Raw genomic sequence first — 16584 nt, forward strand, 5'->3', positions numbered from 1 at the left:
CTGCAGAAACTACATCAACACCTGGAACTAAAGGTCCCACTGACACAGTAACTTCTGAGCCTGTAGAGACCACATCAGCACCTCAACCACCTAATCCCACTGACAAAATAACTTCTGAGACTGTTGAGACAACCTCTGTAACTAAACCAACTGCTCACACTGACACATTGACATCACTTCCTGAAAAACACACCAATACCTGGAACTGTAGACACAACATCAGCACCTCAACAAACCAATCCCACTGACAAACTAAGCTCTGAGACTGTTGAGACAAGCTCGGTATCTGAACCAACTAGTCAGACTGACACATTAACATCACAACATTCAGAGACCACATCAGCACCTGGAACTACAGGTCCCACTGACACTGTATCTTCTGAGCCTGTTGAGACCACATCAGCACCTCAACCAACTAATCCCACTGACAAAGCAACTTCTGAGACTGTTGACACAACCTCGGTAACTAAACCAACTAATCCCACTGACAAAGTAACTTCTGAGACTGTTGGGACAACCTCGGTATCTGAACCAACTACTCACACTGACACATTGACATCACAACCTGTGGAGACAATTTCCTCACCTCAGCCTACGAGTCCTACAGACATATTAACATCCGAGCCTGCTGGTACCACCCTACTGTCTGAATCATCGAGTCCAACCCATTCATTGACATCTGAGCCTATAGAGACTACGTCGGCACCTCAGCCAACCATTCCCACTGTCACAGTAACTTCTGAGACTGTAGAGAAAACCTCTGTATCTGAACAAACTGCTTACACTGACACATTGATATCGAAACCTGCAGAGACCGTTTCCCCACCTCAGCCTACGAGTCCTACAGAAATTGTCACTCGGCGTCTGAATCAACAAGTCCAACCCATTCATTGACATCTGAGCCTATAGAGACCACATCAGCACCTCAGCCAACCATTCCCACTATCACAGTAACTTCTGAGACTGTAGAGAAAACCTCGGTATCTGAACCAACTGCTCACACTGACACATTGACATCACAACCTGCGGAGACCATTTCCCCACCTCAGCCTACGAGTCCTACAGACATACTAACATCCGTGCCTGCTGCTACCACCCCACTATCTGAATCAACCAGTCCAACCCATTCATTGACATCTGAGCCTATAGAGACTACGTCAGCACCTCAGCCAACAATTCCCACTGACAAAGTAACTTCTGAGACTGTTGGGACAACCTCGGTATCTGAACCAACTGCTCCCACTGACACATTGACATCACAACCTGCAGAGACCATTTCCCCACCTCAGCCTACGAGTCCTACAGAAATTGTCACGGATCTGAATCAACAAGTCCAACCCATTCATTGACATCTGAGCCTATAGAGACTACATCAGCACCTCAGCCAACCATTCCCACTGTCACAGTAACTTCTGAGACTGTAGAGAAAACCTCGGTATCTGAACCAACTGCTCACACTGACACATTGACATCACAACCTGCAGAGACCATTTCCCCACCTCAGCCTACGAGTCCTACAGAAATTGTCACGTCTCAATCAACAAGTCCAACCCATTCATTGACATCTGAGCCTATAGAGACTACGTCAGCACCACAGCCAACAATTCCCACTGACAAAGTAACTTCTGAGACTGTTGGGACAACCTCGGTATCTGAACCAATTGCTCCCACTGACACATTGACATCACAACCTGCAGAGTCCATTTCCCCACCTCAGCCTACGAGTTCTACAGAAATGGTCACGTCCGAATCAACAAGTCCAACCCATTCATTGACATCTGAGCCTATAGAGACGACGTCAGCACCTCAGCCAAGCATTCCCACTGTCACAGTAACTACTGAGACTGTTGGGACAACCTCGGTGTCTGAACCAACTAGTCAGCCTGACACATTAACATCACATCCTGCAGAAACTATATCAACACCTGGAACTACAGGTCCCACTGACACAGCAACTTCTGAGCCTGTAGAGACCACATCAGCACCTCAACCACCTAATCCCACTGACAAAGTAACTTCTCAGACTGTTGAGACAACCTCGGTATCTGAACCAACTCCTCACACTGGCACATTGACATCACAACATTCAGAGACCACATCAGCACCTGGAACTACAGGTCCCACTGACACTGTAACTTCTGAGCCTGTTGAGAGCACATTAGCACCTCAACCAACTAATCCCACTGACAAAGCAACTTCTGAAACTGTTGACACAACCTCGGTAACTAAACCAACTAATCCCACTGACAAAGTAACTTCTGAGAATGTTGAGACAACCTCGGTATCTGAACCAACTGCTCACACTGACACGTTGACATCACAACCTACAGAGACCATTTCCCCACCTCAGCCTACGAGTCCTACAGACATAGTAACATCCGTGCCTGCTGCTACCACCCCACTATCTGAATCAACCAGTCCAACCCATTCATTGACATCTGAGCCTATAGAGACTACGTCAGCACCTCAGCCAACAATTCCCACTGACAAAGTAACTTCTGAGACTGTTGGGACAACCTCGGTATCTGAACCAACTACTCACACTGACACATTGACATCACAACCTGTGGAGACAATTTCCTCACCTCAGCCTACGAGTCCTACAGACATAGTAACATACGAGCCTGCTGGTACCACCCTACTGTCTGAATCATCGAGTCCAACCCATTCACTGACATCTGAGCCTGTAGAGACTGCGTCGGCACCTCAGCCAACCATTCCCACTGTCACAGTAACTTCTGAGACTGTAGAGAAAACCTCTGTATCTGAACAAACTTCTTACACTGACACATTGATATCGAAACCTGCAGAGACCGTTTCCCCACCTCAGCCTACGAGTCCTACAGAAATTGTCACGTCTGAATCAACAAGTCCAACCCATTCATTGACATCTGAGCCTATAGAGACCACATCAGCACCTCAGCCAACCATTCCCACTGTCACAGTAACTTCTGAGACTGTAGAGAAAACCTCGGTATCTGAACCAACTGCTCACACTGACACGTTGACATCACAACCTACAGAGACCATTTCCACCTCAGCCTACGAGTCCTACAGACATATTTACATACGTGCCTGCTGCTACCACCCCACTATCTGAATCAACCAGTCCAACCCATTCATTGACACTGAGCCTATGAGACTATGTCAGCACCTCAGCCAACAATTCCCACTGACAAAGTAACTTCTGAGACTGTTGGGACAACCCCGGTATCTGAACCAACTGCTCACACTGACACATTGACATCACAACCTGTGGAGACAATTTCCTCACCTCAGCCTACGAGTCCTACAGATATAGTAACATCCGTTCCTGCTGCTACCACCCCACTATCTGAATCAACCAGTCCAACCCATTCATTGACATCTGAGCCTATAGAGACTACTTCAGCACCTCAGCCAACAATTCCCACTGACAAAGTAACTTCTGAGACTACTGGGAAAACCTCAGTGTCTGAACCAACTAGTAAGACTGGCACATTAACATCACATCCTGCAGAAACCACACTGACACCTGAAACTGCAGGTCCCACTGACACAGCAACTTCTGACACTGTAGAGACAACCTCGATATCTGAACCAACTAGTCAGACTGACACATTAACGTCACATCCTGCAGAAACCACATCAGCACCTGCAACTACAGGTCCCACTGACACAGCAACTTCTGAGCCTGTAGAGACCACATCAGCATCTCAACTAACTCATCCCACTGATAAAGTAACTTCTTGGACTGTTGAGACAACCTCTGTCTCTGAACCAACTCCTCACACTGGCACATTGACATCACAACATTCAGAGACCACATCAGCACCTGGAACTACAGGTCCCACTGACACTGTATCTTCTGAGCCTGTCGAGACCACATCAGCACCTCAACCAACTAATCCCACTGACAAAGCAACTTCTGAGACTGTTGACACAACCTCGGTAACTAAACCAACTAATCCCACTGACAAAGTAACTTCTGAGAATGTTGAGACAACCTCGGTATCTGAACCAACTGCTCACACTGACACGTTGACATCACAACCTACAGAGACCATTTCCCCACCTCAGCCTACGAGTCCTACAGACATAGTAACATCCGTGCCTGCTGCTACCACCCCACTATCTGAATCAACCAGTCCAACCCATTCATTGACATCTGAGCCTATAGAGACCACATCAGCACCTCAGCCAACCATTCCCACTGTCACAGTAACTTCTGAGACTGTAGAGAAAACCTCGGTATCTGAACCAACTGCTCACACTGACACGTTGACATCACAACCTACAGAGACCATTTCCCTACCTCAGCCTACGAGTCCTACAGACATAGTAACATCCGTGCCTGCTGCTACCACCCCACTATCTGAATCGACCAGTCCAACCCATTCATTGACATCTGAGCCTATAGAGACTATGTCAGCACCTCAGCCAACAATTCCCACTGACAAAGTAACTCCTGAGACTGTTGGGACAACCCCGGTATCTGAACCAACTGCTCACACTGACACATTGACATCACAACCTGTGGAGACAATTTCCTCACCTCAGCCTACGAGTCCTACAGACATAGTAACATCTGAATCAACAAGTCCAACCCATTCATTGACATCTGAGCCTATAGAGACTACGTCAGCACCACAGCCAACCATTCCCACTGACACAGTAACTTCTGAGACTGTTGAGACAACCTCGGTATCTGAACCAACTTCTCCCACTGACACATTGACATCGCAACCTGCAGAGACCATTTCCCCACCTCAGCCTACGAGTCCTACAGAAATGGTCACGTCCAAATCAACAAGTCCAACCCATTCATTGACATCTGAGCCTATAGAGACTACGTCAGCACCTCAGCCAAGCATTCCCACTGACAAAGTAACTTCTGAGACTGTTGGGACAACCTCGGTGTCTGAACCAACTAGTCAGACTGACACATTAACATCACAACATTCAGAGACCACATCAGCACCTGGAACTACAGGTCCCACTGACACTGTAACTTCTGAGCCTGTCGAGACCACATCAGCACCTCAACCAACTAATCCCACCGACAAAGCAACTTCTGAGACTTTGGACACAACCTCGGTAACTAAACCAACTAATCCCACTGACGAAGCAACTTCTGAGACTGTTGACACAACCTCGGTAACTAAACCAACTAATCCCACTGACAAAGTAACTTCTGAGAATGTTCAGACAACCTCGGTATCTGAACCAACTGCTCACACTGACACGTTGACATCACAACCTACAGAGACCATTTCCCCACCTCAGCCTACGAGTCCTACAGATATAGTAACATCCGTTCCTGCTGCTACCACCCCACTATCTGAATCAACCAGTCCAACCCATTCATTGACATCTGAGCCTATAGAGACTACTTCAGCACCTCAGCCAACAATTCCCACTGACAAAGTAACTTCTGAGACTACTGGGAAAACCTCAGTGTCTGAACCAACTAGTAAGACTGGCACATTAACATCACATCCTGCAGAAACCACACTGACACCTGAAACTGCAGGTCCCACTGACACAGCAACTTCTGACACTGTAGAGACAACCTCGATATCTGAACCAACTAGTCAGACTGACACATCAACGTCACATCCTGCAGAAACCACATCAGCACCTGCAACTACAGGTCCCACTGACACAGCAACTTCTGAGCCTGTAGAGACCACATCAGCATCTCAACTAACTCATCCCACTGATAAAGTAACTTCTTGGACTGTTGAGACAACCTCTGTCTCTGAACCAACTCCTCACACTGGCACATTGACATCACAACATTCAGAGACCACATCAGCACCTGGAACTACAGGTCCCACTGACACTGTATCTTCTGAGCCTGTCGAGACCACATCAGCACCTCAACCAACTAATCCCACTGACAAAGCAACTTCTGAGACTGTTGACACAACCTCGGTAACTAAACCAACTAATCCCACTGACAAAGTAACTTCTGAGAATGTTGAGACAACCTCGGTATCTGAACCAACTGCTCACACTGACACGTTGACATCACAACCTACAGAGACCATTTCCCCACCTCAGCCTACGAGTCCTACAGACATAGTAACATCCGTGCCTGCTGCTACCACCCCACTATCTGAATCAACCAGTCCAACCCATTCATTGACATCTGAGCCTATAGAGACCACATCAGCACCTCAGCCAACCATTCCCACTGTCACAGTAACTTCTGAGACTGTAGAGAAAACCTCGGTATCTGAACCAACTGCTCACACTGACACGTTGACATCACAACCTACAGAGACCATTTCCCTACCTCAGCCTACGAGTCCTACAGACATAGTAACATCCGTGCCTGCTGCTACCACCCCACTATCTGAATCGACCAGTCCAACCCATTCATTGACATCTGAGCCTATAGAGACTATGTCAGCACCTCAGCCAACAATTCCCACTGACAAAGTAACTTCTGAGACTGTTGGGACAACCCCGGTATCTGAACCAACTGCTCACACTGACACATTGACATCACAACCTGTGGAGACAATTTCCTCACCTCAGCCTACGAGTCCTACAGACATAGTAACATCTGAATCAACAAGTCCAACCCATTCATTGACATCTGAGCCTATAGAGACTACGTCAGCACCACAGCCAACCATTCCCACTGACACAGTAACTTCTGAGACTGTTGAGACAACCTCGGTATCTGAACCAACTTCTCCCACTGACACATTGACATCGCAACCTGCAGAGACCATTTCCCCACCTCAGCCTACGAGTCCTACAGAAATGGTCACGTCCAAATCAACAAGTCCAACCCATTCATTGACATCTGAGCCTATAGAGACTACGTCAGCACCTCAGCCAAGCATTCCCACTGACAAAGTAACTTCTGAGACTGTTGGGACAACCTCGGTGTCTGAACCAACTAGTCAGACTGACACATTAACATCACAACATTCAGAGACCACATCAGCACCTGGAACTACAGGTCCCACTGACACTGTAACTTCTGAGCCTGTCGAGACCACATCAGCACCTCAACCAACTAATCCCACCGACAAAGCAACTTCTGAGACTTTGGACACAACCTCGGTAACTAAACCAACTAATCCCACTGACGAAGCAACTTCTGAGACTGTTGACACAACCTCGGTAACTAAACCAACTAATCCCACTGACAAAGTAACTTCTGAGAATGTTCAGACAACCTCGGTATCTGAACCAACTGCTCACACTGACACGTTGACATCACAACCTACAGAGACCATTTCCCCACCTCAGCCTACGAGTCCTACAGATATAGTAACATCCGTTCCTGCTGCTACCACCCCACTATCTGAATCAACCAGTCCAACCCATTCATTGACATCTGAGCCTATAGAGACTACTTCAGCACCTCAGCCAACAATTCCCACTGACAAAGTAACTTCTGAGACTACTGGGAAAACCTCAGTGTCTGAACCAACTAGTAAGACTGGCACATTAACATCACATCCTGCAGAAACCACACTGACACCTGAAACTGCAGGTCCCACTGACACAGCAACTTCTGACACTGTAGAGACAACCTCGATATCTGAACCAACTAGTCAGACTGACACATTAACGTCACATCCTGCAGAAACCACATCAGCACCTGCAACTACAGGTCCCACTGACACAGCAACTTCTGAGCCTGTAGAGACCACATCAGCATCTCAACTAACTCATCCCACTGATAAAGTAACTTCTTGGACTGTTGAGACAACCTCTGTATCTGAACCAACTCCTCACACTGGCACATTGACATCACAACATTCAGAGACCACATCAGCACCTGGAACTACAGGTCCCACTGACACTGTATCTTCTGAGCCTGTCGAGACCACATCAGCACCTCAACCAACTAATCCCACTGACAAAGCAACTTCTGAGACTGTTGACACAACCTCGGTAACTAAACCAACTAATCCCACTGACAAAGTAACTTCTGAGAATGTTGAGACAACCTCGGTATCTGAACCAACTGCTCACACTGACACGTTGACATCACAACCTACAGAGACCATTTCCCCACCTCAGCCTACGAGTCCTACAGACATAGTAACATCCGTGCCTGCTGCTACCACCCCACTATCTGAATCAACCAGTCCAACCCATTCATTGACATCTGAGCCTATAGAGACCACATCAGCACCTCAGCCAACCATTCCCACTGTCACAGTAACTTCTGAGACTGTAGAGAAAACCTCGGTATCTGAACCAACTGCTCACACTGACACGTTGACATCACAACCTACAGAGACCATTTCCCTACCTCAGCCTACGAGTCCTACAGACATAGTAACATCCGTGCCTGCTGCTACCACCCCACTATCTGAATCGACCAGTCCAACCCATTCATTGACATCTGAGCCTATAGAGACTATGTCAGCACCTCAGCCAACAATTCCCACTGACAAAGTAACTCCTGAGACTGTTGGGACAACCCCGGTATCTGAACCAACTGCTCACACTGACACATTGACATCACAACCTGTGGAGACAATTTCCTCACCTCAGCCTACGAGTCCTACAGACATAGTAACATCTGAATCAACAAGTCCAACCCATTCATTGACATCTGAGCCTATAGAGACTACGTCAGCACCACAGCCAACCATTCCCACTGACACAGTAACTTCTGAGACTGTTGAGACAACCTCGGTATCTGAACCAACTTCTCCCACTGACACATTGACATCGCAACCTGCAGAGACCATTTCCCCACCTCAGCCTACGAGTCCTACAGAAATGGTCACGTCCAAATCAACAAGTCCAACCCATTCATTGACATCTGAGCCTATAGAGACTACGTCAGCACCTCAGCCAAGCATTCCCACTGACAAAGTAACTTCTGAGACTGTTGGGACAACCTCGGTGTCTGAACCAACTAGTCAGACTGACACATTAACATCACAACATTCAGAGACCACATCAGCACCTGGAACTACAGGTCCCACTGACACTGTAACTTCTGAGCCTGTCGAGACCACATCAGCACCTCAACCAACTAATCCCACCGACAAAGCAACTTCTGAGACTTTGGACACAACCTCGGTAACTAAACCAACTAATCCCACTGACGAAGCAACTTCTGAGACTGTTGACACAACCTCGGTAACTAAACCAACTAATCCCACTGACAAAGTAACTTCTGAGAATGTTCAGACAACCTCGGTATCTGAACCAACTGCTCACACTGACACGTTGACATCACAACCTACAGAGACCATTTCCCCACCTCAGCCTACGAGTCCTACAGATATAGTAACATCCGTTCCTGCTGCTACCACCCCACTATCTGAATCAACCAGTCCAACCCATTCATTGACATCTGAGCCTATAGAGACTACTTCAGCACCTCAGCCAACAATTCCCACTGACAAAGTAACTTCTGAGACTACTGGGAAAACCTCAGTGTCTGAACCAACTAGTAAGACTGGCACATTAACATCACATCCTGCAGAAACCACACTGACACCTGAAACTGCAGGTCCCACTGACACAGCAACTTCTGACACTGTAGAGACAACCTCGATATCTGAACCAACTAGTCAGACTGACACATTAACGTCACATCCTGCAGAAACCACATCAGCACCTGCAACTACAGGTCCCACTGACACAGCAACTTCTGAGCCTGTAGAGACCACATCAGCATCTCAACTAACTCATCCCACTGATAAAGTAACTTCTTGGACTGTTGAGACAACCTCTGTATCTGAACCAACTCCTCACACTGGCACATTGACATCACAACATTCAGAGACCACATCAGCACCTGGAACTACAGGTCCCACTGACACTGTATCTTCTGAGCCTGTCGAGACCACATCAGCACCTCAACCAACTAATCCCACTGACAAAGCAACTTCTGAGACTGTTGACACAACCTCGGTAACTAAACCAACTAATCCCACTGACAAAGTAACTTCTGAGAATGTTGAGACAACCTCGGTATCTGAACCAACTGCTCACACTGACACGTTGACATCACAACCTACAGAGACCATTTCCCCACCTCAGCCTACGAGTCCTACAGACATAGTAACATCCGTGCCTGCTGCTACCACCCCACTATCTGAATCAACCAGTCCAACCCATTCATTGACATCTGAGCCTATAGAGACCACATCAGCACCTCAGCCAACCATTCCCACTGTCACAGTAACTTCTGAGACTGTAGAGAAAACCTCGGTATCTGAACCAACTGCTCACACTGACACGTTGACATCACAACCTACAGAGACCATTTCCCTACCTCAGCCTACGAGTCCTACAGACATAGTAACATCCGTGCCTGCTGCTACCACCCCACTATCTGAATCGACCAGTCCAACCCATTCATTGACATCTGAGCCTATAGAGACTATGTCAGCACCTCAGCCAACAATTCCCACTGACAAAGTAACTTCTGAGACTGTTGGGACAACCCCGGTATCTGAACCAACTGCTCACACTGACACATTGACATCACAACCTGTGGAGACAATTTCCTCACCTCAGCCTACGAGTCCTACAGACATAGTAACATCTGAATCAACAAGTCCAACCCATTCATTGACATCTGAGCCTATAGAGACTACGTCAGCACCACAGCCAACCATTCCCACTGACACAGTAACTTCTGAGACTGTTGAGACAACCTCGGTATCTGAACCAACTTCTCCCACTGACACATTGACATCGCAACCTGCAGAGACCATTTCCCCACCTCAGCCTACGAGTCCTACAGAAATGGTCACGTCCAAATCAACAAGTCCAACCCATTCATTGACATCTGAGCCTATAGAGACTACGTCAGCACCTCAGCCAAGCATTCCCACTGACAAAGTAACTTCTGAGACTGTTGGGACAACCTCGGTGTCTGAACCAACTAGTCAGACTGACACATTAACATCACAACATTCAGAGACCACATCAGCACCTGGAACTACAGGTCCCACTGACACTGTAACTTCTGAGCCTGTCGAGACCACATCAGCACCTCAACCAACTAATCCCACCGACAAAGCAACTTCTGAGACTTTGGACACAACCTCGGTAACTAAACCAACTAATCCCACTGACGAAGCAACTTCTGAGACTGTTGACACAACCTCGGTAACTAAACCAACTAATCCCACTGACAAAGTAACTTCTGAGAATGTTCAGACAACCTCGGTATCTGAACCAACTGCTCACACTGACACGTTGACATCACAACCTACAGAGACCATTTCCCCACCTCAGCCTACGAGTCCTACAGATATAGTAACATCCGTTCCTGCTGCTACCACCCCACTATCTGAATCAACCAGTCCAACCCATTCATTGACATCTGAGCCTATAGAGACTACTTCAGCACCTCAGCCAACAATTCCCACTGACAAAGTAACTTCTGAGACTACTGGGAAAACCTCAGTGTCTGAACCAACTAGTAAGACTGGCACATTAACATCACATCCTGCAGAAACCACACTGACACCTGAAACTGCAGGTCCCACTGACACAGCAACTTCTGACACTGTAGAGACAACCTCGATATCTGAACCAACTAGTCAGACTGACACATTAACGTCACATCCTGCAGAAACCACATCAGCACCTGCAACTACAGGTCCCACTGACACAGCAACTTCTGAGCCTGTAGAGACCACATCAGCATCTCAACTAACTCATCCCACTGATAAAGTAACTTCTCGGACTGTTGAGACAACCTCTGTATCTGAACCAACTCCTCACACTGGCACATTGACATCACAACATTCAGAGACCACATCAGCACCTGGAACTACAGGTCCCACTGACACTGTATCTTCTGAGCCTGTCGAGACCACATCAGCACCTCAACCAACTAATCCCACTGACAAAGCAACTTCTGAGACTGTTGACACAACCTCGGTAACTAAACCAACTAATCCCACTGACAAAGTAACTTCTGAGAATGTTGAGACAACCTCGGTATCTGAACCAACTGCTCACACTGACACGTTGACATCACAACCTACAGAGACCATTTCCCCACCTCAGCCTACGAGTCCTACAGACATAGTAACATCCGTGCCTGCTGCTACCACCCCACTATCTGAATCAACCAGTCCAACCCATTCATTGACATCTGAGCCTATAGAGACCACATCAGCACCTCAGCCAACCATTCCCACTGTCACAGTAACTTCTGAGACTGTAGAGAAAACCTCGGTATCTGAACCAACTGCTCACACTGACACGTTGACATCACAACCTACAGAGACCATTTCCCCTACCTCAGCCTACGAGTCCTACAGACATAGTAACATCCGTGCCTGCTGCTACCACCCCACTATCTGAATCGACCAGTCCAACCCATTCATTGACATCTGAGCCTATAGAGACTATGTCAGCACCTCAGCCAACAATTCCCACTGACAAAGTAACTTCTGAGACTGTTGGGACAACCCCGGTATCTGAACCAACTGCTCACACTGACACATTGACATCACAACCTGTGGAGACAATTTCCTCACCTCAGCCTACGAGTCCTACAGAAATGGTCACGTCCGAATCAACAAGTCCAACCCATTCATTGACATCTGAGCCTATAGAGACTACGTCAGCACCTCAGCCAAGCATTCCCACTGACAAAGTAACTACTGAGACTGTTGGGACGACCTCGGTGTCTGAACCAACTAGTCAGACTGATACATTAACATCACATCCTGCAGAAACTATATCAACACCTGGAACTACAGGTCCCACTGACACAGCAACTTCTGAGCCTGTAGAGACCACATCAGCACCTCAACCAACTAATCCCACTGACAAAGTAACTTCTCAGACTGTTGAGACAACCTCGGTATCTGAACCAACTTCTCACACTGGCACATTGACATCACAACATTCAGAGACCACATCAGCACCTGGAACTACAGGTCCCACTGACACTGTAACTTCTGAGCCTGTCGAGACCACATTAGCACCTCAACCAACTAATCCCACTGACAAAGCAACTTCTGAAACTGTTGACACAACCTCGGTAACTAAACCAACTAATCCCACTGACAAAGTAACTTCTGAGAATGTTGAGACAACCTCGGTATCTGAACCAACTGCTCACACTGACACGTTGACATCACAACCTACAGAGACCATTTCCCCACCTCAGCCTACGAGTCCTACAGACATAGTAACATCCGTTCCTGCTGCTACCACCCCACTATCTGAATCAACCAGTCCAACCCATTCATTGACATCTGAGCCTATAGAGACTACTTCAGCACCTCAGCCAAGCATTCCCACTGATAAAGTAACTACTGAGACTGTTGGGACGACCTCGGTGTCTGAACCAACTAGTCAGACTGATACATTAACATCACATCCTGCAGAAACTATATCAACACCTGGAACTACAGGTCCCACTGACACAGCAACTTCTGAGCCTGTAGAGACCACATCAGCACCTCAACCAACTAATCCCACTGACAAAGTAACTTCTCAGACTGTTGAGACAACCTCGGTATCTGAACCAACTCCTCACACTGGCACATTGACATCACAACATTCAGAGACCACATCAGCACCTGGAACTACAGGTCCCACTGACACTGTAACTTCTGAGCCTGTCGAGACCACATTAGCACCTCAACCAACTAATCCCACTGACAAAGCAACTTCTGAAACTGTTGACACAACCTCGGTAACTAAACCAACTAATCCCACTGACAAAGTAACTTCTGAGAATGTTGAGACAACCTCGGTATCTGAACCAACTGCTCACACTGACACGTTGACATCACAACCTACAGAGACCATTTCCCCACCTCAGCCTACGAGTCCTACAGACATAGTAACATCCGTGCCTGCTGCTACCACCCCACTATCTGAATCAACCAGTCCAACCCATTCATTGACATCTGAGCCTATAGAGACTACGTCAGCAACTCAGCCAACAATTCCCACTGACAAAGTAACTTCTGAGACTGTTGGGACAACCCCGGTATCTGAACCAACTGCTCACACTGACACATTGACATCACAACCTGTGGAGACAATTTCCTCACCTCAGCCTACGAGTCCTACAGACATAGTAACATCTGAGCCTGCTGGTACCACCCTACTGTCTGAATCATCAAGTCCAACCCATTCATTGACATCTGAGCCTATAGAGACTACGTTGGCACCTCAGCAAACCATTCCCACTGTCACAGTAACTTCTGAGACTGTAGAGAAAACCTCTGTATCTGAACAAACTGCTTACACTGACACATTGATATCGAAACCTGCAGAGACCGTTTCCCCACCTCAGCCTACGAGTCCTACAGAAATTGTCACGTCTGAATCAACAAGTCCAACCCATTCATTGACATCTGAGCCTATAGAGACTACGTCAGCACCACAGCCAACCATTCCCACTGACACAGTAACTTCTGAGACTGTTGAGACAACCTCGGTATCTGAACCAACTTCTCCCACTGACACACTGACATCGCAACCTGCAGAGACCATTTCCCCACCTCAGCCTACGAGTCCTACAGAAATGGTCACGTCTCAATCAACAAGTCCAACCCATTCATTGACATCTGAGCCTATAGAGACTACGTCAGCACCTCAGCCAAGCATTCCCACTGACAAAGTAACTTCTGAGACTGTTGGGACAACCTCGGTGTCTGAACCAACTAGTCAGACTGACACATTAACATCACAACATTCAGAGACCACATCAGCACCTGGAACTACAGGTCCCACTGACACTGTAACTTCTGAGCCTGTCAAGACCACATCAGCACCTCAACCAACTAATCCCACCGACAAAGCAACTTCTGAGACTGTGGACACAACCTCGGTAACTAAACCAACTAATCCCACTGACGAAGCAACTTCTGAGACTGTTGACACAACCTCGGTAACTAAACCAACTAATCCCACTGACAAAGTAACTTCTGAGAATGTTGAGACAACCTCGGTATCTGAACCAACTGCTCACACTGACACGTTGACATCACAACCTACAGAGACCATTTCCCCACCTCAGCCTACGAGTCCTACAGACATAGTAACATCCGTGCCTGCTGCTACCACCCCACTATCTGAATCAACCAGTCCAACCCATTCATTGACATCTGAGCCTATAGAGACTACGTCAGCACCTCAGCCAACCATTCCCACTGACAAAGTAACTACTGAGACTGTTGGGACAACCTCGGTATCTGAACCAACTGCTCACACTGACACATTGACATCACAACCTGTAGAGACAATTTCCTCACCTGCAGACTACGAGTCCTACAGACATAGTAACATCTGAGCCTGCTGGTACCACCCTACTGTCTGAATCATCAGTCCAACCCATTCATTGACATCTGAGCCTATAGAGACTACGTCGGCACCTCAGCCAACCATTCCCACTGACACAGTAACTTCTGAGACTGTAGAGACAACCTCTGTATCTGAACAAACTGCTTACACTGACACATTGATATCGAAACCTGCAGAGACCGTTTCCCCACCTCAGCCTACGAGTCCTGCAGAAATTGTCACGTCTGAATCAACATTAGCCCTCCAACCCATCTCATTGACAATCTGAGCCTATAGAGACCACATCAGCACCTCAGCCAACCATTCCCACTGACACAGTAACTTCTGAGACTGTTGAGAAAACCTCGGTATCTGAACCAACTGCTCACACTGACACATTGACATCACAACCTGTGGAGACCATTTCCTCACCTCAGCCTACGAGTCCTACAGAAATGGTCACGTCCTCTTTACCCCCCTCGAATCAACAAGTCCAACCCATTCATTGACATCTGAGCCTATAGAGACTACGTCAGCACCTCAGCCAAGCATTCCCACTGACAAAGTAACTTCTGAGACTGTTGGGACAACCTCGGTGTCTGAACCAACTAGTCAGACTGACACATTAACATCACAACATTCAGAGACCACATCAGCACCTGGAACTACAGGTCCCACTGACACTGTAACTTCTGAGCCTGTCGAGACCACATCAGCACCTCAACCAACTAATCCCACCGACAAAGCAACTTCTGAGACTTTGGACACAACCTCGGTAACTAAACCAACTAATCCCACTGACGAAGCAACTTCTGAGACTGTTGACACAACCTCGGTAACTAAACCAACTAATCCCACTGACAAAGTAACTTCTGAGAATGTAGAGACAACCTCGGTATCTGAACCAACTGCTCACACTGACACGTTGACATCACAACCTGCAGAGACCGATTTCCCCACCTCAGCCTACGAGTCCTACAGATATAGTAACATCCGTTCCTGCTGCTACACCCCACTATCTGAATCAACCAGTCCAACCCATTCATTGACATCTGAGCCTATAGAGACTACTTCAGCACCTCAGCCAAGCATTCCCACTGATCAAAGTAACTACTGAGACTGTTGGGACGACCTCGGTGTCTGAACCAACTAGTCAGACTGATACATTAACATCACATCCTGCGGAAACTATATCAACACCTGGACCTACAGGTCCCACTGACACACAAGCCAACCCTTCTGAGCCTGTAGAGACCACGTCAGCACCTCAACCAACTAATCCCACTGACAAAGTAACTTCTCAGACTGTTGAGACAACCTCGGTATCTGAACCAACTC

At 47.5% G+C, this 16584-nt stretch overlaps 2 protein-coding genes across 2 annotated transcripts; both read left to right on the forward strand.

Annotated features, from left to right (window-relative positions):
• Positions 1-4404: 4404 nt before the first annotated feature.
• Positions 4405-12062, forward strand: LOC127349587 (mucin-2-like). Its single transcript, XM_051375452.1, has 2 exons — positions 4405-11770; positions 12004-12062. The coding sequence occupies exons 1-2, from the start codon at positions 4405-4407 to the stop codon at positions 12060-12062; spliced, it is 7425 nt and encodes a 2474-aa protein (XP_051231412.1).
• A 177-nt stretch (positions 12063-12239) lies between these two features.
• LOC127349588 (mucin-5AC-like) lies at positions 12240-15256 on the forward strand. Its single transcript, XM_051375453.1, has 2 exons — positions 12240-15098; positions 15225-15256. The coding sequence occupies exons 1-2, from the start codon at positions 12350-12352 to the stop codon at positions 15254-15256; spliced, it is 2781 nt and encodes a 926-aa protein (XP_051231413.1). The 5' UTR covers positions 12240-12349.
• Positions 15257-16584: the final 1328 nt, after the last annotated feature.

Source organism: Dicentrarchus labrax, unplaced genomic scaffold, assembly GCF_905237075.1.
Source record: "Dicentrarchus labrax unplaced genomic scaffold, dlabrax2021, whole genome shotgun sequence".
Lineage (NCBI taxonomy): Eukaryota > Metazoa > Chordata > Actinopteri > Moronidae > Dicentrarchus > Dicentrarchus labrax.

Excerpts from the sequence above, each read along its gene's own strand:
- LOC127349587 (XM_051375452.1), top strand. The coding sequence starts at position 4,405 with ATGTCAGCACCTCAGCCAACAATTCCCACTGACAAAGTAACTCCTGAG. Across the intron at positions 11,771-12,003 it reads ATCAGCACCTGGAACTACAG|CCTACGAGTCCTACAGACAT; the intron begins GTCCCACTGACA and ends TCCCCACCTCAG.
- LOC127349588 (XM_051375453.1), top strand. The coding sequence starts at position 12,350 with ATGTCAGCACCTCAGCCAACAATTCCCACTGACAAAGTAACTTCTGAG. Across the intron at positions 15,099-15,224 it reads TATAGAGACTACGTCAGCAC|ACTACGAGTCCTACAGACAT; the intron begins CTCAGCCAACCA and ends CCTCACCTGCAG.